The sequence below is a fragment of the Pelodiscus sinensis genome, chromosome 1 (assembly GCF_049634645.1).
Source record: "Pelodiscus sinensis isolate JC-2024 chromosome 1, ASM4963464v1, whole genome shotgun sequence".
Classification (NCBI taxonomy): domain Eukaryota; kingdom Metazoa; phylum Chordata; order Testudines; family Trionychidae; genus Pelodiscus; species Pelodiscus sinensis.
Genome location: NC_134711.1, coordinates 11846642 through 11873018, shown reverse-complemented (window position 1 = coordinate 11873018; position 26377 = coordinate 11846642). Strand labels below are relative to the sequence as shown.

The 26377-nt window shown below is 38.8% G+C and overlaps 1 protein-coding gene across 2 annotated transcripts in view; it reads right to left on the bottom strand.

Moving 5' to 3' along the window:
- Positions 1-26377, bottom strand: part of CELF2 (CUGBP Elav-like family member 2) — a 491927-nt gene that overhangs the window by 368229 nt on the left and 97321 nt on the right. For both annotated transcript variants that reach the window (XM_025188438.2, XM_075908547.1), the window contains exon 2: positions 23413-23448. Coding sequence is in view for 1 of the 2 variants with exons in the window: in XM_075908547.1 (XP_075764662.1) it covers positions 23413-23448 (36 nt within the window). In the remaining variant the exon portion in view is untranslated. The remainder of the gene's footprint in view (positions 1-23412; positions 23449-26377) is intronic.

The window sequence follows — 26377 nt, the reverse complement described above, 5'->3', positions numbered from 1 at the left end:
TGTTCTACAGAGACAAGTAAGATGTGGAAAGGGCTAGATGGTATATTGTCTATCTAGGTGGCAAACAGGTCCACCAACAGGAGGGGGTGGGGGAAGAGGGCAGCTGTCCTGGGACCTAGAGATTCTAAGGGTCAGGAACTCCCAGCTGCCACTGCTACTGAGGCAGTGGCCAGAGCGCCCTGGGCGGCTCCTCCAGTGCCCTTTGCCATGCACGCTGGCAGACTCTGTGGGAAAAATGGTGGGCAACACATTGTTCAGGCAGCAGTGGAGGCACCTGTCTCAGCCCCAAGGCCCTTCCAGGCACATGGAGTCAGGCCCTCCCCACATTACCGAGAGGTCTGGCTCTCCAGTCGGCTCCCCTGGTGACAAGGAAAGCAGAGTGCAAAGGGAAGCAAAGAGTGAGCAAAATCATTGAATGGTGAATTTTTAAAAAAGCATTTCTGTTACCTCTCAGGAGTTTTGTGTTTGTTGTGTTCCTGATTTATTGAATTTAATGTTCATTCTTCAGTCATTCATGAGCTAACAGTTCCCTTGTGGTTTGTCTGGATTAGGAAATGTGGTTAGGGTTAGATTGCAAACTAGGAAAAATGTATTTTTTTTAAATTGAGGCAGCTTTGAAACGCCACTTTGTACCCAGTGTTTAACACCTTTACAACTGATTCAGCGGACAGAGCATTGATCGTAGGAAATTATTTATCCTGAAAATGAAGGAATGAAAGTCTTCACAAATGATATAATTGGAAAGCAAGTAGTGTTGCCAGGTGTCTGGTAGAGGCCTCTGACCGATTAAAATAATAAAAAACAATCCAGAAAATACCAGTATTTTCTGTTTTTCTTGGATGGAAGGCTGCATGGGACATTCTTCCCTTGCTGTGTCTGGTAGGGGTGGTGGGATTTAAAGGCGCAGTGATTTTTTTTGGCTCAACAACTTTGTCCCTCGTGCCCCTCCCCCCCTTTTCTTTTCCAACCCATTTTTTCTGTCATGTTCGATATTTTTTGTTAAAGTATTTGGCAACCCTATAAGTATGTTCAGATTGTGTTCATTTAGAGTCAGGTCTAGTCTCATTTATATCAACAATATCTCTGCTGAAATCAGAAGCCATACTAGGGTGCTATGATAATTTCTTTTTTCTGCTATCAAAAGACAAACAAGAACACAAATACTTTAACATCTGCACCTTCAACTTCAAACTGATCTTTACTATGATAGGAGGTTACAACTACAGGTGATTAGATAGCATTCTCCAGAGACATAATAGCCAACGTGTTTAAAAAGGACTAGTAATTTTGGGTGCATCCAATTTTAATCATAAAAGGGCTTGGGGTTTCAGAAATATTGAGCACCCATTCTCTGGAAAAATCAGTCCCCTTTAAGGTCTCAGATTTGGCCTCCAGCATTTGACACACCCCAAATCATTGCATGCTGACAGGTCTCAGATGGGTTAGCCTTTATCTGCAAAAACAATGAGTCCTGTGGCATCTTAAAGACTAACAGATTTATTTGGGCATGAGCTCTTTGTGGGTAAACATTTTTAGCAACACAAACTCATGCCCAAATAAATCTGTTAGTCTTTAAGATGCCACAGAACTCATCGTTGTTTTCCCGAATCATTAGTCGCTTTTGAAAATTGAAGCTTTTAATTTTCTCTCTACCATTTTTTAAAAAAAAATCTCATTAAAAAACCACTAATCATTAAAACACTTTTAACACCTGCACCTTACCAGAAATGGATTTCTGATGTTACAGAATGGGAAACGATAAAATACCCTTTATTCTAGTAAAGAAACAATGTGTAATAACATCTCAACTAGTGCTCCCTGGGAAACATAAACCAACAAACTTTATAGCCTTAACAGGTGCCAGAATCAATACAGATCCTTTTCAGTGCCTAAGTGACAAACATTCCCATAAAAACCTGAGAAAAATATGAAGGTGGCTCCAAAGGTTAAGACTTGTGAAATACATAATTGATGGAAGGCATACATAAGGAAAGTAATGAAGAAAATGTCAACACATGATGAAACTAGGCAAATTTCAAATACTTTGAAATGGGTGGCTTATACATGGACTTCATTTTAAGCTCTCCTTGTTTCAAGCAAATTAACACAAATTGATGTTTAGCTATAATGATTAGTGGTTTTGCATGCAGAACTGGATATCAAATGTCAGACAATTATGGAGGAAACTGTATATTGGTACAGTGCGCAAATGTTTTGAATATGTTTTTTTTCTATTTAGAATGGTCTTCCCCAGTAGGGCCATCAAGAAAGGACTGCTGAGTAGCAGTAGTAGAAGAAAGGTCTACTAGAAATCTCCTGGGGATTTCCCTAGGGTGCAGAGATGGTCACATGAGTAAATATATATACTGTCAGCCTACCAGGGCAGCAACCATGCTAGCCAGCACAATGAAGTCTTGATTCCAGGTGGGATCTTCAGGCACAACAGCAATATGACTATTAAATAAGTATGATAATAAAATATGCACCTTCTAACTCCTTATGTGCAGGGCCCTAACAAATTCATGGTCCATTCTGGTCAATTTCACAGCCATGGGATTGTTTTTAAATGGTAAATTTAATTATTTCAGATATTTAAATCTGAAATTTCATGGTGTTATAATTGTAGGGGTCCAGATCCAAAAGGGACTTGTGTGGGTGATGCAAGGTTATTATAGGGGGTTGCAGTACGGCTACCCTTACTTCTGTGCAGCTGCTGGCAACAGCAGCACCTTCAGAGCTGAGCAGCTGGAGAGTGGCAGCTGCTGGTCAGGAACTCAGCTCTGAAGACAGCACTACCACCAGCAGGTGTGCAGATTTAAGGCTAGCAGTACCACAGAAATAAGGGTGGTGTGGTGTGGCCACCCTTTCTTCTATGGTGCTGCTTGCAGAGCTGGGCCCTTAGTCAGCAATCACCAGTCTCTGACCAGCGAGATCTGAAAGCAGCAGTACAGAAATGAGGGCGACATAGGTATGGTAGTGCCATCTTTACTTCTGCTCTGCTGCTGGCAGGGTGTTGTCTTCAGAGCTGGATACACGGCCAACATGACCACCACTGCTCTCCAGCTGCCCAGCTCTGAAGGCAGAGCAGAAGTAAGGGTGGCAATATCGTGACCTTCTTAAAATAACCTTGTTATTCCCATACAACTCCCTTTTGGATCAGGACCTCTAATTTGAGAATGGCTGGTTTCTACCCATGAAATCTATATAGAATAAGATAGTGTTTCTCAATTTTATTTGGCCACAAAACCCTTTTCAGCTTAAAAGAATTTCAAGGAATGGCTAGGGCTGCCAGGGTAAAATTTGTCAAGCAGGGGGAAAAAAAAAAAAAAGCCACGCCAGAATTGGTCGAGAAAAAAAAAAAAAGCCGCAAAATAGACTGTCTCTTTATTGGGGGAGGGGTGTGTGTGTTGCGTTCTCGTGGAACCCTTACTTCCGCGGAGCACCAATTGGGAAACACTGGTATAGGATAAAAGCACACAAAATGCCAGATTTCACAGTCTGTGATGCATTTTGCATGGCTGTGAATTTGGTAGGGTCCTACTTACATGTATTCAGATATCTTGAACCACCAAAAGAGATTTATTGGCAACTGCTTCTTCCTGTTAGCGCAGAATTCTATTCTGGCTGGTTCATCCCCAACAGAATTGTCAACCAATTTTCTGTTGGATATCCTTTGATGCTGGGGTCAAAAGTAAAACAAATCCTTTCAGATTACATTCTGTTAGTAGGGCTGGAAGGGTGAAACAGTGGTTGAGTTTACCAAAGCAGTGTAGAAGATCTAGCCATCTTCCATTTCAAAGGAAGATTGTATCCAAGTTCCCTGGACTGCTTTGAAAATCCTAACCAATGTCATTTGACCTGTAAACTAAATGCATTTTTCTAGAAGCCATTGAGACACAATAAGCACAGAAACCAATTAGGTCAGTTTTAGAGACTTTTTAAGAGCATGACTCCAATTTAAAGACAAGGGTTTGTGTTCCAGAAACAACTGTTTTATTTATTATTTGTCTTCTAATAGCCCCTACAGGCCCAAACTGAAAAAGTGCCCTATTGTGTTAGGCACCATGAATACACATAATCAGACAGCACTTACCCTGAGGAGAGCTTACGATCTCAACAGACAAGACAAAGGATGGAATGGAGAAGAGACGCTCACAGCGATGAAGTGTCTTCCGAAGGTCACAAACAGCCAGATTTGGATTTTTTTTAAATTTTCATTTTTACTGTAACATGCTAATGGTCTGAGAGGATGCTAACAGAGTAGTGGTAGAGCTTCAAAATATGAATCAAGTGTCTATGTGAAGGCTTGGTTCTTTAGTCTCAATCTCAAAGCCAGAAAACACTCCTATGTGCTGAAGAGGGGGAGAAATTCCACTTTATTATGCTGGGGCATTGCAGAGAGTTCAGGGTTGTGTCATCACACGTCTGTGGACACAACGCTGACGTGCTTAAATGATGCTGTAGTTTCAAACCGAAAACCGAGCTGAGCCATTTAAAGTCTACTTCTGTTTTTGGCATTTTTTAACATGTAGAATTAAGCCAAACTCCTTCCCTTAAAAAAAAATCTGCTAAGGCACTGGGGGCTACATCTGTGGTCAGACTCAGTGTGAGAGACACTTGCAAGACCCCGATGTCAAGCCCTGGACTGTATTACTTCCAGTTGTTGCACATGAGTCAGTCTGACTCTACTGTCTGGTTTCTTGGCTGGCTCTTACGTGCACTGCCCCCAGGCACTCGTTAATGTCACCTTGGTAAGTCAAATTATTTACTTAAATACCCTGTGAAAAGGTCCTTCACTAAGATCTGAGTGTAAGGCCCTCTCATTAGAAAAAAAAATAAAATAAAGATGTTACACCTTAAATGTAAATTCAGAAATCTTCCTGCAGTTTTTACAATCTTCTCCAGTTTGTCCAAGCTACATCCATAAGCAATAAATCAGAAATCATAATCTATGAAAAGATACCGAATTGAAGGTGTTTGAGCCTGTTAGAGCATACACTCAGTTAGTAGTTGCTGAGCTTCTTGTCTTATTCAGAGCATTTTGTTTTTATATTTTGCAAGTGATTTACATGAATGGAAATTTAGCAGATTTTTTCCTCCCCTTTTAAGTGAAGGAAAAAAACCTTTCGAACAAGCATTTTGGAAAGCCATTTCGGAGAGCATATAGCTCTATTCTCTTCTGTTAGGCACTGAGTATCCATCTAGCCTGAGAGAGTAATTTTGGATTCATTCTCACTTGGATGCAGAGTTCACTTCTACCGGTTTCACACAGGTGCGACTGTACAGATTCCTAATCTACACCAACAAAAGTTTTATGGCAGTGCCCAAATGAGATCAACGCTGACTTTCCACAAGTCCATCACAGACCTTCCACAAATCCAAGCTGGATTGTCGCACGGTAGCATAGACCAAATGGGGTTGTGGCAATATGTACAATGGAACTCACTGACAGTGAAGTTCACTGCAATGCAGTAGGGTTGCCAAGTGTCCAGTTTTGAACCAGACAGTCCAGTATTTGAGCTTTCTGTTCAGGAAACAAATTGAGAAAATAAAAATGAGAAAATATAAATGTCCAGGATTTTCTAAATAAGATGTCATGTAGATTGTAATGTCAAGTGTGTTCGGTATTTTTGTTGAAACCATCTGGCAACCCATGCAGAGGGGCCTACACAAAGTCCTATGCACCAATTTAATGGGGCTTAAATAATGGTTAGAGCTAGGTATGAACTCTATGCACTGGCGTGAATGTCACTCTGGGTGAATCTGTGGATGTGCAGTGGAGGGGGTTGTCACTCTTGGGCCAGATAGAAAAAAAAAAGCCACTGTTCCCTGGGCTTCGGCAAGCATAAAACTTTCTTCCCACTGAATTGTAGCAAATTGGATTCACTCATGGGAGCAGCTGTTGAGCCATGTGGAAGGAGATTAAAAAAATAAAGACTAAACAAAAGGAGTAGTTGTTCTCTGTCCAGTAGCTCATAAATTCAATTCAGCTGACCATCCTGGCTTTCTGTCCAGTTCATCTATTTTTTAGATGGATTACTATTATTGTTTTATAATTACTCTGTAGTCCTGTAAAGTCTTGTTAAATGAGGCAGTGAGCGGCTCAAGGATATAAAGTCACATCCATCAACTCTCCACTCTCAAGTTTGGTCTAGGCACATCCTACATCAGAGAAAAGACCAGAAACCAGCTGAAGCAGATACAGACGTAGGCTTCCAATGCCTTCTATTCCTCTTCATGAGTGGATTGGATGGAAAGAGGCTCCACTCAAACAAAAACTATTTCGCTTCTTCAAGTGTACACACATGGTAAAAACCAAACATTACATTTTGGGACTTTCTGCAAATGGTAATGTTAACTTTAACCCCAAAACAAAACCAAGAGCCAAATAGATGCACCAACCTAATTTTATTCCTATTTACATTTTATGGATCTTTAATTGAGCACGTTCTGCAAGGTGCAATATTTAATGTGCTTTCCGGCTGTCCCTCCGCATACCATAAGCGGTTCCTATTACGTATCAAGAAACTAATTATTAGTTGGAATATTTAGAATGTTCATTTCCAAAGCAACTAAACGGGATTTGCCTAAATTCTACAAAGTTAAGCAAAGATATAGCCATTCATTGGTGTCTAGGTGGCATTTCTGCCTACTGGACAGAACACTGAACAGGGACTCCAGAACCAGGAGACCTACTAGCCTGCTGAATCATTTAAAAAAAAAAATCCGTGCCACAATTTTTCCATCTGTCAAATGGGGGTAACAAAACTGTTTGGGCTCTAGTGATGTAAACAGTTATAGAAGAGGTAGGTATTTTATTAAGTGCTGAAGAGGATATGACACATTTATCCTTAAGAAAGCACCTTCTTCATTCTGACTGTTCATACAACCAGCATAATAGCTCTTCTTTCAACTCATACAATAGTCACTACATAGTGACTGTGAGATCCTGCAGCTTCCCCAGAGGGAGTCAATGGGGCACTTGCCTGGGGCCCAGAAATTCAAAAGGGCCTAGGACTCCTAGCCACCACCACCACCACTACAGAAATGGTGACAGCCAGGCTCCTTAAATTGCCACCAGAATGCTTGAAGTGTGTTCCGAGCGGCTCTGAAGGCTGGCCAGAGAGGGGGTATGCTGCACTATGAGTCCGGGCAACACTGAGGGCTTGCTACCCCATCTCAGGCCTTCCCATTTGAGGCACCACCCTTTCCTGGGGGTGCGGATCCAGGCCCACCCCTGCCTTACCCAGGTGCTCGTCAGGTCTGTCAGCCCCACTGCCTGAAAGTAAAAAACAGCTTTGTGTATTGGTTAAATACAGCACATTTTCCAATTGGAAACACCTTACAGAAGTAGTAATTGAAGCGTCTCGTGCCTTCATTCCTCTTTGGGGGACTGCAGGCAGACCGCAACTCCCATAATGCTTCGCAGTGGCTCAGTAGGAAGGGTGATATTAGTGCATCATGGAAGATGCATTCTGGCCAGAGGGCTTGAGCTATATAACAGAATGGGGACTAAAGGTCTGCAAACTACAACACATGAGGAAACTAAATGTATTTGAACTCAAGTTTTCTGGTAAACATTTTTTTTCCCAGGGAAGTTGAAAATTCCTGTTTATAAAACCTTTGATGAAAACAATTTTGTTTTCATTGTGATTTAAATTTCTCTTAGGAGAAAAATATTCCATGAGCAGACTTAATAGCAACTTCTGTACATATCCAAGTGGATAAACTTAACACATAGTACACAGATGAGCGCTAAAGATACATATGTAGGAATAAATTAAGTGGCAAAACATACCTCATTCACACTGAAGAATTAGAATGCTGTAAGCAGCTATATCAGCCTCTACATACATTCTCATAATTGCCTATCAATAGTAACAAGGGCACATCCACCACTGAGAAAGAAATAACTATATGGGCTTCATTTATGGTTGTTCTTCCTTCTTATGTAAAAATTAAATCTTTCCCACATTTGTATGAATCTTCATCATTACATCTGAAACGCCCATCAGTTAAAATCCATTACTGTGGCCTTTATGTCTTGAGTGACTGTCACAATGCTATAGTTTTACCGAATCATATTGTTAATCTAAGTAGTTTTTCTTTATTGGAAGCCGTTTCAATTTGTGCAAGGTAACAATCCAGTTCAGTCTTTAAAGATAAATTCTGTGAAAAAATAAACAACCTCTAAGGAAATTCTGTATTTCCCATCACTAAGTACAAAAACACACTGGTGTGCCATGTTCTCTGCTTATCCATCCTTTAACAAACCAGCAATATATCAATTTTGACATATTACCTGCAAATCAAATACACAGTTTAACAAACTTATTACAAATATATTAAAAAAACTTAACAAATAGACTAGTCGCACCTTAAAGACTAACAAAATATGTAGATGGTATCATGAGCTTTCGTGGGCATCTGAAGAAGTGGGCTATGCCCACGAAAGCTCATGATACCATCTACATGTTTTGTTAATCTTTAAGGTGCTACTAGTCTATTTTTTTAACGTTTTTCTTGTTACAGACTAACTCGGCAGCCCTTCTGAAGCTTTATTACAAATATGTTAAGCATCTCTCTTACCCTTCTTCACCCTCTTTTTTGGAATAGCTGCTATCACTGTGACACGCCATCAGCAGCTAGGAAACCAGGTTAGATAGTATGGCTAGAATCAGGTTATTTAATGGATAAGTACGGAGTGGAGTTTAAATGCGGAGGCTACTATACAGTAAGTCACCCTCCCATAACCAAGCATTTGTAGTTGTTGGCCTGATTTGAACATCTTATTGCAGTACTTTCCTTTCATCAGTTACAAAAGATTAATGTGATAATCTGTTATGATCTAAAAATGTAACTTTTTTGACAACTGCAAAGCCGAGCTGGCATATGCATTTGAAAGATGTGTATTAATTAAGCTTTTAAGTTTAAAAAAATATTTTAACCAGATAAAGGGGGCCTACAAAGGAGGTTGGAGATGCAGACGTGTTCAAGCCTCCTTGGAGTACTCTCGCACCGGATATCTATATTATAAAATGCATCTCAGCTTATGCATAGCATTCTTGAGTTTCACCTAGTTGAGTGTTTTTTCTGAATTTAGAGCCAAATTTCAGGTATCCTCATCTCCAGGGTCTTAGGTGGTCGATATCAGCATTAAAGATTTCGAAGTAAGAAGTGGGACTCAAGGAGGGCTGTGGGCGGGTAGTGAAAGGCTGTTCCAAGAAGAGACAGTGAAAGAAGGAGCAAGGTTTGGAGTGGGAGAAGAATATTGAAAGACATTCTGTGAAAAGAGAGTGAAGAACATAAGGCACATCAGTGTGTGTAGGATGAGATGAGAGCAGAGCTGTAGGTTTTTAGAAGAAGTTTAAAGCAATTACAAGTTTTACCTTGGGAGGTTCTATTTGAATAGATCAGAGTGCTTATTTTCTTCTTATATACTTCGAATTGGTGCATTCGCTTTGTGAGTATTTCACACTTTCAATTGCACTTTATCCTCTGGATAGATTCTACAATAAATTTACATATCCCAATCACAGTTGAATTCCTACATGTGTGATGGCATAAACTTCAAGCATGGGCCCCTTTAATAACAACTCTTTTTTTTATCAGGACCTCCTGCAAATTATAGCTGTTGAATTCCCCTTTCCCCATGTAGGTAGTTCAAAAGAGGAGGAGGAGGTATTGGACATTCTCTCAGATCAGGCACTAGTGGAATAGAATATGATCAGGCCTTAATGTGACACATTATAGGAGACCATGTTAATGCGTGTGTAGTTTTCAATCAAACTTCAAACATCCTCCAAACCCATGAATTTGCACACACACATTATTTTATTTTTAATATTGTTTTCTGTTAAAAAAAGAAAATGTTAATACACTCCCTGGGAATAGAGCATAATAAATCAAATAGCTTTCTACAGTACTTTTGCATGATTCCCTCAGGGGTTTTTCATTATAAAAATCATATCTAAGTTATCAAATTTCAGGATCCCAAAATGTGTACTGAATAGCTGATAAACAAGGGAACAATGTCTCTCAATGATTTGTTGTTGCTGTGGTTTTTTTGGGAGAATTTAGGAATACAAATAGCTAAGTGGAAAACTGTACTCTTATAACAATACGGACCCTCCAATCTTCATTAGCAAGGCTGTCTTTCTGATACTGTTGCGAAAAATGGAAACATGATTCTGGTATGCTCACAACACTCCAGTTAATGTAAGACATAAGAAGTAATTCTTCTGCTCTACTCAGGCCTCAGTTGGAGTACTGTGTCCAGTTCTGGGCACCATATTTCAAGAAAGATGTGGAGAAAGCGGAGAAGGTCCAGAGAAGAGCAACAAACATGATTAGACGTATATAAAGCATGACTTGTGAGGGAAGACAGAAAGAATTGGGCTTGTTTAGTTTTAAAAAAAAAGACGACTGAAAGGGGTCATGGTAGCAGTTTTCAAGTATCTAAAAGGGCAATACAAGGAGGAGGGAAAATAATTGTTCTGGGCCTCTGATAATAGGACAAGAAGCAATGGGCTTAAATTGCAGCAAGGGAGGTTTAGGTTGGACATTAGGAAAAACTTCCTAACTGTCAGGGTGGTTAAACACTGGAATAAATTGCCTTGGGAGGTTGTGGAATCTTAATCACTGGAGATATTTAAAAGAAGGTTGGACAGACATCTCTCGGGGATGATATACATGGAGCGTGGTCCTACTGTGAGGGCAGGGGACTGGACTTGATGACCTCTCGAAGTCCTTTCCAGTTCTAGTGTTCTATGATTCTATATGAGTGGGCTCTTTGTCCAGTTTTTCTAGAAAAGAGTGAAATCACCTTTAGTACGACCATGCATATCTGAAAACAAAGATCCATCCCATGTTAACCTACTATGAAAAAAAAAATCGCTGTACTGTATTACGTGCCTGAAACATACTGTACAGAGTTCACCACTGCAGCGTCAGATTGCCAGATGCCGTAAATCTGAATGGAGATGTCCATAGTGAATTAAATAGTATACTCTTTCTCTCTCATCTATGTCAGTAAATTAAATTCTGGGGACAAGACCGTTGGTTGCTTAAGTGGTGTTTTCTCACTTGGTCAGAGTTAGCTTTGACAGTACCTCCCAGTCTTTCCACATTTTCCCTGTACAGGTACACAGGATATTCCATAAGTGCAGGGTTTCATGCCCCATCTTCTGAGGTATCTGGTACTGCACATCACAGAAAATAGAAGGCTACATTACATAGACCACTCTTGTCAACCCTTCTCATGCTGTATGTTCCTGTGTACATCTACAGCTCCTTCCACATACTTCGTATAGTGAAACAGCTGTTACTAATCCCCTGAAAATTCGTCAATACACCATAATTAATAAAATGTAATGTATTTAATAGCCAAATTATAACACACGTATCCAAGTAGACATCCAGATTTCACTGCCATATTCTCAACATCTGCCCAAGTTCTGATTTTTCAACTAGACAGATGTCAAGGAGGGCAGCAATGTTCCTGGCATCACGCAACAGGTTCGTGATATGAAATTACTTTCCATTTGTGCTAAATTAACTGATAGAGCCACAAAAGCATGTCAATCATTCGCAAGGCTTAGCAATGACATACAGGAGATGCCAAGTCTTTTTCTCTGCTTCTGATAGCTGTTTAGGACCACTGGAAGCGGTTTCAGTGTATACTACTTAACCTACTGCAGTCCCCAAAGTACGTTTCCCCTCATCTCCCACTGAAACTCTGCCATCTGTCACCCTCACTCCCTTTGCAGACAAATCATCACACACTTGTGATGGTTCTATAAGGTTCAGATAATAAAAACATGAGCACAGTTTATGGTTAATTTCAAGCTAACCAAAGCCAGCTTTAAACAGCAATCTTCTCAGCTTCTCCATTTTTGAGAAAACAGATACTGTTTGACTAAAGGTCTCTTTATGACAGAATTTCCTCTCCTACTTTTGCATGAATATTATCCTTTCAGGGGGCACATTTGCTTTTTGTTCTAACCATAGAGCTGTTGAGCTTCCTCATATGGTTTCTATATTATAACCGAGGAAAAATATCAACAAGGAAACATTTAAATAAGAACTTCATTATGCCTTAACTTGATTAATGAAGATGAGCTAACTCTTAAAATGCCAACTAGAAATCTTAGAGACCTTTCACTCACAGGCTTTGTCTACACTACAGCTTTTGCCGAAAGAGGCAACGCAAATGAAGCACTGACTAGCATTTTGTCATGTTTCATTTGCATGATCTATTCGAGCTGTTTTTTTGCAAGGGGTTTTTGAGCAAAACAGCCACGGCCACACTGCTTTTTTTGTGCCAAAAAAGGTTCAGAATAGATTATGCAAATGAAGCACAAAATACTAATCAGCGCTTCATTTGCATTGCCTCTTCCCGCAAAAGCCATAGTGTAGACATAGCAACACTGATTTCACGTATAATGCTGACTTGATTCATAACAGAGAGCTCTAAAGGAGAGCACCAAAAAGGGAGAATTCCAAGTGCCTCAGAAAATCAATCTGAACGGGAGAGCTTAATTATCAAAGTGCCTCATTCATTGCTCGTTTTGTCTTTATACAACCAGGAAGATGACAATCACACATGAAGTTTCTTTGATGGAAGCACAAACCCACATTTCCCTGCCACTTCTGCAATTCAGGGCAGCATGCGGTGCTCCACTTGCAGGATGTACCATCCACCCCGAGGCTGGCTACAGTTTGTACCAAGCTGTGGGATCCTTGTGATGGAAGGTGTGATCACTACTCTATTATTAGAGAAGTTATTCTGTGTGATTTAGCAACACAAGCATATATGGCGTAGTCACAGTACATTAGTTGCCATACAACTAATTTTTTAACTACTTCACTCCCTAGTGGCAAGGACCATGATTAGCAGCAGCTTCGGACATACGTGAGCGTGTATTGTTTTACTTTTTCTTAAATCTAATAAAAATGTATTCCCCTGTATTTCATCACAGAATTCAAAGGTTCAGAAACTTCCCTTCTCTGCTGTTTTTTTGTAAATCAATATTTTGGACATAAAACCCAAGGAAGTCAACAGATGGCCTTTTGCTAAAGCAATTATTTTTATTATTACATTCTGGTTATTCGGTGTTAAATAGCAATATCTTTTTCTTGTGAGTGCCTTTCCAGATTCAATTGCTACATGGAGGACATCTCTGTTTGTTTAAGCTTGTGTGGAAGCAGGTAGAAGAAATGCTATTTCTGTAATATTTTACTTTATTTTGCATGAAAATGAAAATGCACAGCCTGTAATGTCAGTTCCTAGTAGCCAGTTAAAAAGCCACAGCCACTTTAGAGGTTCCAAACCAAAACAAAACAAAAAACCAGCACTAATCAATTCATGCTGTCATACTTTATCTAGAGTCATTGTCTAGAGTCATTGATACAGATGAAAACATCTGGGGACTCAATTATTTATGACATGAATAATATTTCATTTCTGTTAAATAAAATTTCCTAGCAGCAAAAACTTTTGTTCAGTCCTATCATGTGACTCTGAAATTAAACTCAACTCAGCGTTTTATGCACATTTAAAAAATGAATGCCTGAAGATGGTCTCCTGGATCCAAACCTGCCGACGGATTTTCAAAAGTGCAAATGGCAGTTGGATACGAAACTCACATTTTGTGTGTCTGAAAGTCTCCCCAGCAGTCACTTATCTTAATGGCCTGGTTTTCAAAAGAGCTGAGCACCTGTAATGACCACTGACTTGCACTGAAGCTGATTTTCAGAAGTGCTCAACAGGTCTGAAAAAAATCAAACCCTCTTTTGAGGTTCTTAAATCACAGACTTCGGAACCTAATTTGAGTTAAGACATTTAAAAAAATCCCAGACAGAATCTTTGAAAAAACACTGTCAAATCAAATGTAGCCCAACGTTTCATTTTGATACGTTTATATTGCTTTTCTATACCAAACTAGAGAGAGATGTTCATTGCAAGAAAGTTCTGACTACTAATTAAGTCACTATGCTCCAAGCATTTTTGCACAGGCTTAATTTTACTGGCAAGAGCAGTAACAGACGTCAATTAAGCATGTCAGTGTTTTACGGTTTGAGATCTAAAAGTTCAGACTATATTTTCTCTCAGTCTCAAGAAGTGAATGTTGAGAGGAGGCCAGCGTAAAGTTGGATGGCAAAGTCTTTGTTCTCACATGAGAGCGGAGCCCTTCCTTTTCAGGTCTCTTGCCTCGTCCTCAGCATACTCCCATGAGCTTTAGAATAAACTAAAACAAATGTAGCTCAGACCTGATCAAAACAACTTAACGCATTTGCTGACAGATAAATATTCCCAACAGGAAGCTACACGAATTTTGTAAAGATTCCAATGTCTGGATGAAAAATGTATTCCAAGGTAGGCCAAGTAACCTAATCACAATTTTTTCATGTTGCTATGGTGGGAACACAATGTACGCCACATCTTGCAAAACTTATGGGGACTCACTGGAGATGGTCAGGAAAATGGGCCAGACCTTCCAAAGGTGTAAAGTGACATGGCTCCATTACAGTCACCTGTGCTACACCACCAGCTGAGGATCTGGCATAAACTGTGTGTGTTTTAACCAATTCTGGATTTATTTTCTTTTTTACCTTACTCATGTGGTGGTCCATAAGGACCCAGTCCTGGCAACCTTTATTAATGGGCACATTCCCATTGACCCTAAGGAGGCATCTCAGACTGGCACCCAAAAACTTAAACATAGAAAAAAATCACTAACTTTTGCTTGTAAACTTTGTGCATGGTGTTATCTACTGCATTCAGAGCCATTATGATCATTGTCTCCTAAAAACGTTTTACATTTATAGTTTCCAATAAAAATGTTTTTAATATAATGTAGATGAAATATAAACTATTAACCTTGAATGCTGGGGAGAAGTATTACATTTTTGATCTTTTAAATATTTTATATAGAATTCTTAAAGACTTGTACATAATTCATAGCAAGATCTTTTGGAATTAAAATAATTGTTACATCGCTTCTCTAATTATTAGACTTTATAAATAAAATTGATTTGTGTACATTAAAAACAAGCAAAAGCACTGCTGAGAAAAGGGGCAAAATTGAAGTCTCATGTTATCTGCTACACAAGAAGCCAGTTTCTTCACCTTGTCCCATCAACATGCTTTACCTGGTCTAGACTGACCACTGTTAAGGGATGTGAGTGTAAAAAAAATGGATTGATGACACCAACTCATTTCAAATAAGTTGTCAAAAAGCCATCAGTTGGTAACAATATTGAGGAGTCTGTGGCACCTTAAAAGACAAAACAGATTTATTAGGGCATAAGGGTTCATAGGTAAAACCCACTTCATCAGATGAATTGGAGCAGAGTTTCCAGAGATATGGGTATATATAAGGACAACAAAAGAAAGAGGGTACCTGTGTAAATGAGCTGAACACATCAGGGTGGAAGTGACTCATTCAGTGTGACAATGCATATTTAAGTAGTAAGAAAAGCAAAAGTGGTATCATTAAGAAGTGTTGATAAGGACCCAGTGGAGCTGACAGCCATGTCGGGCCCCTTAGCAAGGTGGAGATGGAGCTGGCTCTACACTCTCAGAAGGGGTAGGGCCTCAGGCAGAAAGGGTTGGGCCAGGGGCAGCCAGCCTCAGTGCTGTCCTGAACATGCCACAGCATCTCCCCAGCATTTAGTGCAGTAGCAGTGGCAGTAGCTTTAGAATTGCTGAGCCCTGGAGCATTGGCAGGGCTGTAATGAACCTAAGTAATCACCCATTATTTTAACCCTCAAACACCACCTTGTCTTGTGCCTCTCCCTTATTTTTAGCATTTGCATTCATTGTGCCCCTTCCTTAAAATTAGGCTATAAAGACTCTCGGGGGAGAGGGGAACCCATGTACTTAATGTGTTCTAGAAAGCACTTTGCACTCTTTAGGCACTATACAAATAAAATCATCATCATCTGGACATGAATCATGTGAATGATGTGAATCAGCTCGGTTCTTTTCTTTTATGCCACAGAAAGCACTGGACATTTTTGGATTGCTATAATTTTAAACGCAAGTTTAAAAAAAAGATTCCAGGAGACTAGGATAGATGAATAAAATACATGAATGTGCCTCTGGTTCCCTATATGTAAAATGGAAGTAAAAACCTACCAGACTTTTGGAGATGATGTGAAGCCCAATTCATTCAAGGGTTCTGATTGTCATTGGGAGGTGGTAAAAGTAGTTGTTGACTCAAATGATGGGTAATTTGATAGAATAATTCTCTCTCTCACTAAAATTAGAGGTTTTTGGTCAACGCTTTTGAAAGTGGAAGGTAAAATTTTCAACTGGTTTGAGAAGCTAAATGCCAGATTCTAAAATGTATTTAGGGGAGTTAGGTGTTAGTGGGATTTTCAAGATCACCCAAAGAGCCTATTTGCAAGTTTAGGCTCCTAAATACTTTTAAAAATCTGGCTTTCAGTGATTTGGGCACTTTTGAATTATTTCTAGAAAGTTTACCTGGATAATAACTCACTTTCCTGCCTTTAAAAATTATTTTTTTAAATTTGCAAATCTTTCCTTTCTTTAGAAATAGCTCTTCAGAAATTAATCAGTTAATACACAATTAGGAATTATGAACAATACTATTTTTTCTTCCATGGAAAACTGCCTGTTTTCATTAAGCAAATGGTGAATTTGATAGACCACATAATCAATGTGTTTAATGACTAACGTCATCTGAAAAAAGCGAGCTTTTAATGGTCATAAAATTGTTTCAATATGTACCAGAAGAAACAAATATTCCACTCACTTGTTAGGATTGCCTGTGCTTTAGTGAATACATTTTCAGAAAATTAACTGATAACTTTGATATGATTTGTTCAAAACAGTACGCTTCAAATAAATCAACTTAACAGTTCTGCCATAGGAAAGAATTACTACACTTGAACTGGGAAACAGGGTATGCCAATTAAAGAATTTGAAGGCCAGGGAGAGTACTGTGGGATCCTGGTAGGCGGGGGATGGAGGTGGGGCACTTAGTTACAAAAGAAAAAAAACACTTAGCAAGCTCAGACATGATTTCCAAACCCCCAAACAAGGAAAAGAATAAGCCCTGAACGACTATCTAAACTTTTCCCTATTTACACATTTTAAGAAGGCCGTTCTTGGAGAGAGAAGCGTCTCCCATCTCCCTCAATACCTGGGAGAAACTGCTCTGATCTTAAAACAAAGAAGAGAGAGGAAAAAAACCCCCTCTTTTCCAGTTTGAATTTTCTACCTGCGTTGTTATTGGCTGACTGCCATCTTGACTAGATACAGGAATTAACTGCTGGTCAGCACTCAGATTATGACAAACGGTCTCAAGTTACAGTGGGGGAGGGCTAGGTTAGATATTAGGAAAAACTATTTCAGTAGGAGGGTGGTGAAGCACTGGAATGGGTTATCTAGGTATGTGGTGGAATCCCCATCCCTAGAGGTTTTTAAGTCCTGGCTTGACAAAGCCTTGGCTGGGTTGATTTAGTTGGGATTGGTCCTGCTTTGGGCAGGGGGCTGGACTCGATGACTCCTGAGGTCTCTTCCAGCCCTAGAATTCTATGATTCTAATATGGGCACATATAAAAGGATCCAAATAATTTGAAAAAAAAAATCATCATCACTATCTGCTGTTCCCAATGCCACTCAACCTGGAGGTCATTAGTTGACCTATTCCTTCAAGATAGCAGAATAGAAGTGCATCTTGAGAAGGGATATGCAGGAGGAAAAGGAAACTGTGACTAGTTAATGGATTTTAAAGGCAACAGGATTCTCTAGTCCGAGCTCCTGCATTATACAGGCTATACAATTCTATCAGTAATTATTTTGTTGAGCCCAATAACTTGTGGGAGGACTTCTGAAGAAGGTTTCCTAGGTAAAGACAGAGTGAAGGAATGCATATACGGAAGAAGCGGACAATGGCTGTTCAATACTGACACCACTGACAAAACGCAGGGTGCCTTGATAACAGACACGAGTGGCAAAGAAGTTCAGAGTTATGGACGTTCTTGAATTTAATGAGAAGTTTGAACTTGATGCTGTTTAACAATCAGTGGAAACATTTAAAGGGAGAGGATGGTGATTCAGTTGGAGTGACACACAGTGAAGATGTATGGTTTGTGTGGATTAATGGAAGAGAAGCAATATGAATCTCAAGTAGCCCTTTAATCAAATCTCTGCTGCTAATATTACAAATGTTCTTTTCTTATGATGATGTTTTCATTAAAATCTTCATGGATGTTTTATTAACTAATTTGAAATAGCCACACAGATTTTATAATTCACTCAGAATTTATAAGCCGTTGCTTGGACTTCATCTGTCAAGGCAGTAATGTTTCAAATTCTTGTATACTTCGCTCTTTGGAAGACAGATCATTCCATAACACAATGGTATCATAAAAATGCCTGTCAGTTAGCAATCAAGAGATTTCACTTTGCCTGTCATATGGTGGGATGTCAATTTTTATTTTTCCCTTTAGATAAAAGCTTAACTGTATTATATTTCAATAATAGTGAAGTTGGGAAATTTTTTTCAAAAGCCTACTTCAGCTGAACATACTTCAGAGCCTTCATGCTACTGTCAAAGAGAGTTAGGCGCTAAGTAGCCTATGCCCCATTGGTTTTGAGTGAGACTTTGGTGCCAAAAAGTCTCTTTTGAAAATGGGACTTGATTACTTTTGGAAAGTATGCACACAAATCCCAAACAAGAACATAAGACTGGCCATACTGGGTCAGGCCAAAGGTGCCTCTAGCTCAGTATCCTGTCTTCCAACAGTGGCCAATTCCAGGTTCCCCACTGAAAGTAAGCAGAACAAGTAATCATCAAGTGATCCCTCTCATGTCACTCATTCCCAGCTTCTGACAAACAGAGGCTAAGGACATCATCTCTGCCAATCTTGGCTTTTAGCCATTGATGGACCTTGCCTACATGAATTCATCTAGTTCTTTTTTGAACCTTGGTATAGTCTTGGCCTTCATAACATCTTCTGGCAAGGAGTTCCACAGGCTTACTGTGCATAGCATGAACAAGTGCTTCCTTTTGTTTGTTTTAAACCTACTGCCTATTAATTTCACTTGGTGACCCCCTTGTGTTATGGGAAGGAGTAAATTATTCTTTATTCACGTGCATGCCAAAAAATTCAAATAATAATGTATTGTAAACCTCCAACTTAACGGATACCTTATATATTGTTTAAACATACAAATAGTCACAGAACTCAAAATACAGATCATCAATCTGTATTTTAATGTGTCCCTGTCTTCTTTTGGTGCTTTGTATTAGAACATCTACTATATTTTAATGTAGATTTTTGTTTGCCCTATTCTTCACCTTTTCCTTTACTTTTTTTTTGAAGAGGCCAATTAATAGCAGAGTATAATTAAAATTTTTCCCTGAATTTGATCACATATTGGTGAAAACTCTCAGTGCCATTATTACTTTTATTTACACAGGCATTTTACACATTTCCTTGGAGTTTTGGAAATGCAAATAACAGCCTTGGGTTAGTACAGGAAGTGACGGGGTCATGTCATTCTCTCAAGTACCAAAAAAAAATGAAATGTAAACTTAAGCCAAAAGCACAAAATATATTAAGTAAACTAGATCTTAAATTTTCTTTTAGAGGTAATAATGTATGATGTTATTAATACGAAAATAATTTTTTAACTGGTTATTCTCCTTTAAAGATAAAAAAAATTGAAGGTTCAAAAATATATTTTATTTACCCTAGAGATTGGAATGGCTCCTGGGATGAGGAAGCCAAATATTCTTCTTTGTTCTGTGGTTGTGCTGACTTGTCTCTTTGACCCCCTCATGGAGTGCAATTTATGCTCTGAGAATAGGCAGTCTACATTGCAAAAATGCCTCTTGCTCCAAAATAATATTCTGTCCCTTTTGCTTGATAAGCTCCAAGGACAACACAAAATGTGACCAAAACAAGATGAATCCCAATTCTCTACAGTTATAAATTCAGGAAATGCAGGTTTTATGAGCCTAGTTTGATTGATCAGCTATACACTATCGTGCTCAAATAAATGGATTTCCTAAGTCACACTAAATATGCTTTTAAGAACTATATTTTTATCTGTTATTTCAGGAAACATGTAGCTAATATAGCTTTGAAACAAGATTGGCACAGCAGCTATAGAAAACCTGAAACAAAAAAATGAGGCCAGACCTTTATTAAATTTTAAAATATGCCTTTGCTACACTCTTGTAAAGAGCCAAATAGGGTATTCGAATCCCTGGAGATCACCAGTATAATTTCTTTATCATGTTCCATTTAAAATTTAATTATGTAGTCTACAACAAGAAGAATCTGAGTACTCTAAATAGGTCATGCAACGAACAACCTAACAATATTATGGAGTTTTCCTTATGAAGATCTTTTCTTTGATGTGCTGTTATACACAGAATGCCTTTATTTGAAAAACAAAAAACTGTAGGCTCATACATATATAATAATGAAGTTGTATCTTTTACATTTTAAGTTGAAAATCAATTCTCTCTTGATTTTGTATAATCTAAACATAAACAGAAATAAGCCAGTTGAGAAAAAGACACAGGGTTTAAAACCTAGCTATCAAGTTCTAGCAGTTCAACCTGTCATGTATTTGTTTCTAATTTATATCTTTCTACAAATACAAAATTATCCATTAAAGGAAGTTTATAAAATGCTGTTTTTCATTCCACCACCCCATTTTTACCCTAAGCATTGATGAAATCTGGTGGTGAATCTTTTGGCTAAGCAAATCAGAAAAAAAAAATCTTCCTATTTAAAATGATTATTTAGAAAATGTTTAACAGCATGAGATAACTCATACCAACATTAAAAAAAACCACACACCTTGTTTTAAAAGGATTATTGTCTTACCCTTACTTCTTAAACACACACTTTGGAGTCTCTTAATTAGGAGGAGAGAAAGAAAACATGCTTCCTAATGTATAAACTGCTGTCTGGGAAATTGGAGCACCGGCATTTCTTTTATAATCCAATTAATCTGTGTACAAATTTGGAAAGAAATATTTTTTTTTATTATGTTGACAAAGCCAGAAAACCCTTGGAGGCACCATTAACCCTGAAAATGCTTCCATCCTTCAAGATGAGCAGACAAGTGCATATACACAGTGAATATGCGCAAGTGCAGGCACATACACACCTATATCCTCTGAAGAATTAATGAAGAGATTCTTTTGGGCAAGATTACTAGTGAAGGAAAAGATCTGAGCAATTTATACTACATATATATCTATGACCATTTGTAAATAGAGAAAAGTCATGTTTGGTTACATAGACTAGATTTAATATTCTGAACCATAGTGGATTAGTCTTTTCTGTTTGTTTTTGTCTCATTAGGCAAATGTGTGGATAGCATGGTAGCTACAAAACAACAGTTTTACTTTGAAAATATGAAAGTCCCCAAACTTAAAATTGTGCCTATTGAAATGAAGCAATTTGGGAACAAAAATCAGCATTGTTAGAAGACAAAATATTCTTGGATTGAGTTTCTCAATTTATGAATCATTAATATCATTACTATCCATTTAAAGTTTGAACAAAGAATATTTCGAATACAGAGTAAATCAGAAAAAGTGTACTCCTGGAAGAAAAGCAATGATCAGTCATACCAAAGAAAAGCGTGAAGACTAGTAGAAGAATGCTAACGTTCACACAGCTGTAAACATTTGTTTTCATCCAGACAAGATCATTGGCTTTAATATTTATAATACAATTACAATGCCTCATGCACATTGCTCATATAATCTAATTTCTACTTGTGACATATTACCACCAGACTTTAATTTCAGCTATGGCAAGAATTCAAACACAGTTAGGTTTCCATTAGCAGTGAGAAAGAAACGGGATGCTTACTCAAGCTCCTAGTGCAGATTTCTCATTTTAACTTCAAAGCATTTAAAACTACCAGGATAGATTCACTTCTGCTGTACAAAGATTTAATATTTTTAGTATATATTGTCAACTAATACCAAGCCAAGGTTAAATTAATGATCGACAGTGCAATCAGATTGGAAACACTCTTATGCTAGTGAAAATGACACAACTAAATGATTATGAAAAATAGTAAATATCAATGTCTTCAAGCAAGGATTAACTAGTAAGCTACAATTTGAATCTCTATTTTCATTTCTCCCAGATGCAGAACTGTGAGCATCCTTTTATGACTACAAAGAATAAAAATCTCTAAGTGTCATGTACCACAGATCATTAGCAAGAGAATAAACAGAATTTCAGATGCTTTGTTAAAATCGCACCAAGATATTTCACTGCACATTTGAAGATAATAAAAGGACAGGAAACCTAAAAAGAGAATAATAGCTGAATGACCTAGCAGTATTCAATTAGGTTGTACCTGCAAACATTTCTGGAAAACAACTAAAAAAAAACCTGACAAAAACCAATTCAGCATTGGAGGAAAATTATTTGGTGTTATTGGAATTAAGTATGTTGGAATTAAATCAACCCATGGCCTTCACCATAAAAAGATGTGGTTTTGTATGAATGAACAATTGCATCTCACGTGACCCTCCAAAAAAGTTAGTTAAAAAGTCTGCCTGTCAGAGTGAGAAATAGCTATTGTTATAAAATTATAATTCCAATGAAGATTTCATGGTTTGCATTTTGCACACTTTCATTGTGAATACGTGTCAAACTATAACATAATATTCACTTAAAAATAACTAAACCCACACAATAATAAAGAAGCTGCGGTGAAATGAGATGGAAAAGGGAACATATGCATTGCTCCTTGACATTAAAAATGAAATCTGTCACTTAATAGGAATTCAGGATGCCACACCCAATGTTTTCAGTTGTCTGAATAATTTTCATCTCCAGAATTACAGTCTTATATTTGTCTCCTCTGAGTACAAGGAGGAAGTCTCTCTTTAGCCATTCTTTGAAAGCTTAGCGCTCACATGTGCTTCTTATTTCATTATGAGCTTGCTCACACGAAACAGATCAGAGCTATGTGGTTCTCCCGCTTTCCCAATGAAAGCATATTTGGATTTTCACAACCGACTTTTCCCTCGCTGTTAAAAAAGAAGGCAACCTCGAAACGACCTACAGCATATGTAGTTTGAGTGTGCCAGGAAACCACATCTGGGATGCTTTTCTTCAGGTGGTAGTCAACTAAGCTGAGCCTCAAAGCAATTTAAACATGTGGATTTACAATGATTAGTTCTTGGGGACCATGGCACTTTACAACCATTTTACTGGGAATGGCAAACAAATCAAAAAATGCTGGTTTCTCCATATAACTGTGTTGTCTCCCCACCGCATGGCAGGTTTCTACATGAAAGAATGATATAATGTGGCTCATGAGGCTGTGCTTCTTTCAGCAGCTACCAGACACTCATATACAGATTGAGTTTAGAACAGCTTGCTTACCTTGGTAATGTTCCAGCTAACTCAGTGGCAGTCTCTCTGTAAGAGATATACAGAAGGGTGGTTAGTGTTTACAGGTTAAAAAATTTTAAAGGCAAAAAACATTTACACTAGTTGGAAGTGTGTGTGTGAGTGTGTATGAGTGCGTGTATGAGTATGCATACATGTATGCATTAAATGTATATATCGCCCCCACCACACACACACACCCTTATATTTTGTTCACACATATCCCATATGTGGAATGGCAGTCCAAGCGATAATAAACACAAGCAACTAAAACCAGGAAACGCATCACCGTGATTTTTGCATGAGTTTCTGACAGTTACATTATCCAGGTTTACTTTTCCTACCCATACGATTATATTGCTATTTAAATTTCCAACCCTACAGCTTCCTCCAGGACTAGCACCAAGCTCTTTTGCAATGGCAAAAAGCTCCCATTTTCTGTCCCTGCCTCCACTTACTGGATGTGAAATCTGTGATACTGGGATTTTACAGAAGTGCCACTGATTCAGGAGCAAATCTTCCTCCCCTAGGCCTTGGGCAGTGGTAATTTTTAAGTGGAAAGTACCATATTTGGGAAACAAAGCCGCATTTTATTGATGGATAACTCTTTAAAATTACATCTATCTGCCTGAAGCTGTTCTTGGGTTGGTAATACATTTCAGGGGATATGGATGGGTGAGAAGAAGGCAGGGAGGGTGGGCTAAGGAGGATGTTTTATCACAATTCATCCAATGGCTATCGCCTCCACACAAATGGTGTATATATAAAATGTATCACTATAGTATTCCATGGGCTCTCCACCTACTAAATCCATCTGGCTGGGGCTCGTTCTAGTAGCCAACACCACAAAATAGCTTGAAACAATTAACCAACATTTGGGATTTTTAACTAGGGTTTTTTCCTCCTAGTCCCAGTGTAAAATCCTAAAACCAAAGAACTCAGGGATTGTTATACTAGACCACACCTAAGGTCCACTTAGTTTAGCACCTTGCATTCTAAGACATTAACTGCTGGATGTTTAAAACCATCATGTAAACCTCCACATTGGAGAACAACAACAATAGTTTTCTTGGTCACTTCAGCTGATATTCCAAAGCAGAGGTTCTCAAACTATGTGAACACTTGGGATCTGCAAAAAAGCCACTGGTCACACCGTGCTGTCGCCTCATTTCCAGCTGCTAAATTGCATTGCAAGACAGCCTACGCTTTCCTCACATTACACTGAAAGACATTACATGCTTTCCTAACAGTGGTTTTCCATGTGCGGCATTGATGTAACTGTCAGAGGCACGTTGTGCTATCACAAATGAGAGGGCAGATGGCTCACAAGCATTCCTCGGCCTTAAAAGGCAGGCCACACAGGGGGAAAAAAAATTGTAGGAACCTCTGCCATCATAAAGTATGATGGAAGAGGTCATAGATTTCTACCCTGTCTTCCTCAGCTGTTGTATTCTTAACATAAATGTATATCAGTAAATGTGTATCTATCAGGCTTTTAGAAGCCTGTTAAAATCTTTGCCTCAGTAACACCTTGTGGTATCAAAGGTCACGTTAATTATGCTTTGAACAAAAAGCTTTATCAGTTTTAAATTTGTTGCTTATTCATTGGCTGTCATCTTGGCTCTTGTGTGATGACAATGGTTACATTTGGTCTGCCTTCTCTATGCTATTTTATGTCTTATTGATATTGTATATATCTATATAAACAAATACACACATTTCTTTATCAAGTCACCTCATTTTTTCTGCCACAGTTTAGGTAGCCCTAATCTGTTCAATCTCTTCATATAAAAAGATTTTACTTGCCTTTAATACATTTTCATTTGTCTCCTGTGAGGACTATTGTTTTTTGCTATATACTTTCTCAGATGGGGTGACCAGTGGCGTACAGAATATTCAGAACGAAAGCAAGCTAATGGCATTACAATATGGTAAAGATTTTTTTTTCATTCTTTTCATAATACAATGTAATGTCTTTGGATAATCCTGCGTATTGAGTGGTTGGTTTCCTTGCGCAGTCCACAAAGATACCAATATATTATACTGCTAATTAAGAAATTACAGTGGTTCTTTAAAGAAAAATAAAGTTAAAATTGTTCCTTTTAACATGCTCTTGTGGACACTGAGGGCATGTCTACACAGCAATGTTATTTTGGAATACTCTCCAAACCTTTATATCAAAATAATGTCGAGCTGGAGGACTTCTTACTCCAACTCATGGTAACCCTCACTTCAAAAGAGTTAGGAAAGTCGAAGGAAGAGTGCTCTTCTTTTGACCTCCTGTTGTATAGAGAGCACTAAAAGCTGAATTAAGCTATTTTGACTTCAGCTCTTCAATAGCGTAGCTGAAGTTGTGTACCTTAATTCAACTTTAGCCCTGCTGTCTAGACGTACCCTGAATTTCATCTCCTTTTCTATGCCCAGTTGTGCTCTGAATTGGCAAGGTGGGGACCGTGAGGAGCCAGAAAGACTTCTGGGAGGTTTAGGTAGAGTTCTGGCTCAGAGAAGCTCACCTATGCTTAGAGATGCCCCATGTGTGTTGCTACACCTTTCCCTCCCAACTGTGTGTGCAATCCACACTCCTTCTGGGTGTGGTGTACTGTTCTATCCAGCTGCACTGAGACCACTTACAGAGAGAATAACGAGTCTGCCGTACACTGGTAGAGCAGGGATGGCTAACCATGAATAGTGGGTGGGCCGTATGAGTAGCCCTCCTTCACTTCCATAGGCCGCAGCAGTCCATGGCCCACTGGGGTTCCACCTGCAGCCCCGTGGCTCCCTGTCTGCTCCTTCCCCCCACACCTCTTATGCATTGGGGTACTATAGCCCCACACTTACCTGCTCATTCCCTCCCCCCCAGAACTTTTGGGGTGCATGAATCATCTGATTTGTGCCCTGTCCCTGCTCCTTCCCCTCCACAGCATTTCAGCGCCGGGAAGAACAGCTGATGTGGCATTCC